This window comes from Haplochromis burtoni, unplaced genomic scaffold (genome assembly GCF_018398535.1).
Source record: "Haplochromis burtoni strain Fernald_Lab_line unplaced genomic scaffold, NCSU_Asbu1 Contig_290, whole genome shotgun sequence".
Taxonomy (NCBI): domain Eukaryota; kingdom Metazoa; phylum Chordata; class Actinopteri; order Cichliformes; family Cichlidae; genus Haplochromis; species Haplochromis burtoni.
In genome coordinates, this window is record NW_024582651.1 from 203,437 (window position 1) to 206,059 (window position 2,623).

General features: G+C 39.6%; 1 protein-coding gene across 2 annotated transcripts; it reads left to right on the top strand.

The window, feature by feature from the left end:
* The first annotated feature begins 30 nt into the window (after positions 1-30).
* On the top strand, positions 31-2,319 carry fn3krp (fructosamine 3 kinase related protein). 2 transcript variants are annotated; one of them, XM_042227901.1, is made up of 6 exons: positions 31-308; positions 552-703; positions 836-930; positions 1,130-1,212; positions 1,359-1,481; positions 1,584-2,319. In XM_042227901.1, exons 1-6 carry the CDS (start codon positions 168-170, stop codon positions 1,920-1,922), a joined length of 933 nt encoding a protein of 310 aa, XP_042083835.1. In that variant the 5' UTR covers positions 31-167; the 3' UTR covers positions 1,923-2,319. The 2 variants fall into 2 exon arrangements, with proteins under 2 accessions (XP_042083835.1, XP_005940364.1); XM_005940302.3 differs by having other exon boundaries at positions 839-930.
* The last annotated feature ends 304 nt before the right edge of the window (positions 2,320-2,623 follow it).

Here is a 2,623-nt window from a genome sequence, read left to right on the forward strand (position 1 = left end):
GGAAGAAAAACAAGATCCTGCTTCGGGACAAAGTCCTGGTTGGCTGCCGCAACGGAAACTGTCAGAAAGACTTTCATACCCGCATTTGCGATGCGTAGGTGGTTTTAGTCCTGCTGTAACTGTCCTGGAACTGATGATAAATAATCATCAGAATCAGAATCAGAATCATGGAAGCTAAGTTAAAGAAGGAGTTGGGGACAACCATGCTGAAATCATCTGGTCATGCTGGAGGTGGATGCATCAGCGAGGGACAGAGTTATCATACTGACACTGGGAAAGTGTTTGTAAAGATAAATCACAAGAGTGAGGTATTTGTCATTGTTAGTTTTTCATTTTCTTTAACTGTTGTGTCATTCAGTTCATGATCGGCTTTCGGCGTGTGCTCAACTCGGGACTTACCGGTAAATGAATGGGACATGATCCAGCAGCTGCACCACACTACTGTCCGTGGACTTTGTGTAGATGTTGTGGAGTGGAGAACAATGCAAAAATTCACATTTACTGAAGCTTGTGTTTACCAGACCGTGTTGTCCTGTCTTTAAATTATCCAGGCCAAACTGATGTTTGATGGAGAAATGGCCAGTCTGGAGGCTATTGTAAAGACAGAAACCGTGAAAGTCCCCAAGCCCATAAAGGTGATTGAGCTTGACACAGGAGGCTCTGTATTTGTGATGGAACATCTGGACATGAACAGTCTTAGCAAGTAAGAGAGCTCTTGACTACATTTTTTTTTCTTTAGTGCAGATTAAAGCAGAATTTGGGCAGATGAATTTAGTTTTAGAAACATGAGCAAAATATTTTTTCAATGACATACTTTATTTTTAAACACAATGAGCAGGTACTCAAAACGGCTAGGAGAGAAAATGGCAGATCTGCATCTTCACAACAAGAAACAACTGGAAAAATTAAATAAAGAGCAGCAGACAGTGGGTAATTCAGTTTAACTTCATTTTAGGATGCCACAATGTGGATAATACACACACACACACACACACACACACACACACACACACACACACACACACACACACACACACACACACACACCAATGAATAATAATGAACTGTGTCATATTTAAGGTAAAAAGTTTGTGATTACTGTTTATTAATATTACGGCTATATATGCAGGAAAAGGAGCGGGGCAGTCAGATGTGGCTGCTGTTGAAAAATTTGGCTTCCATGTAACTACATGCTGTGGATATCTGCCACAGGTAAAGCCAATGTATATGCATTCTAGGGGAAGGTGTACAGTATTGTTGTCTCTAAGTTGTGTTACAAATGTTTGGTCTCCAAATCTTCAAGATGTTAAAGTGAATTTCAGCAGCATCACAGTTTTTTCTCATTCTTACCTCTCCAGGACAATCAATGGCAGAGTGATTGGGTTCCATTCTACACCCAGCAGAGGCTACAGCACCAGCTTAACATGGTGGAGAAATCGTATGGAGACAGGGAGACCAGAGAACTATGGGCTGAGTTACAGGTGCAACCTCCCTTTGATCCTGTTTGAAATTAAACATATTTTGCATAAGACATTATGATTGTATCAGCATTGTAATGTGCATGTTGTGTCTCTTATTTCCAGCTGAAGATCCCTCAGTTCTTCAAAGATGTGGAGATAGTCCCTGCTCTCCTACATGGAGATTTATGGGGAGGAAACGTGGCAGAATGTGCAGACGGCCCAGTCATCTTCGATCCTGCTTCCTTCTACGGCCACTCTGAGTTTGAGTTGGGTATTGCCGGGATGTTTGGTGGCTTCAATAGTGCTTTTTACTCTGCATACCACAGCAAGATTCCCCAAGCACCAGGATTTGCAAAGAGGAACCAGCTTTACCAACTCTTCCACTACCTGAATCACTGGAACCACTTTGGTGGTGGTTACAAAGGTTCTTCCATAAGAGTTATGAAGACCCTGCTGAAATAAACACACTCACAGGCACTCTTAGAAAGCATTGCAGTCTTACATTGAAGTATTATGCGATTTTGCTTATTTGACCAAAAACAGTGTGTGAAGACACTAAACAACACATCTAACACTTTAATGTCTTCTGTACTGTGCAGAAAATACTGACCTAACATAGAAAAAACAGTTGCATCCTGCCAGCTCATCTGACACTTTCCTGCTTCCTAATATTTAAAACAGAATCTGCAAATAAATTCTGTATTTTGCACAAGGTGTTACAGTGAATTAAGTGTTTATAGACATAAATTAAACAAAACTTGCAAATCAGAAGTCTGTACTACACACCAATGACTGAACTTAAAAATTATTGTTTTTTATTTATTTATGTTAATATTGAGGAATCCTTTATAAGCAGGTAGAACAAACCAGAATCTGACTTTCACTATGGATGCAATGTTTTATATTTTATCTACATTATAGTAGAATGGCTACGAATGGAATAAAGGTTGGCATACTAACTACACCTACAAAATATCCCTGTATAACAGTGAGTCATTGCAAGCCCTTGTTGTGCATGGTATAACCATTATTAAATCCTAAGCGAATCCATTGTGTTTTTCCAGACCTGCTGAATTTGTTATTTATCTAGTTTGAAAACCTTTACACACTAGATTTACACACCTTAATTCCCTGTGAATGGAGGCATGGAAAAGAAAAACAAT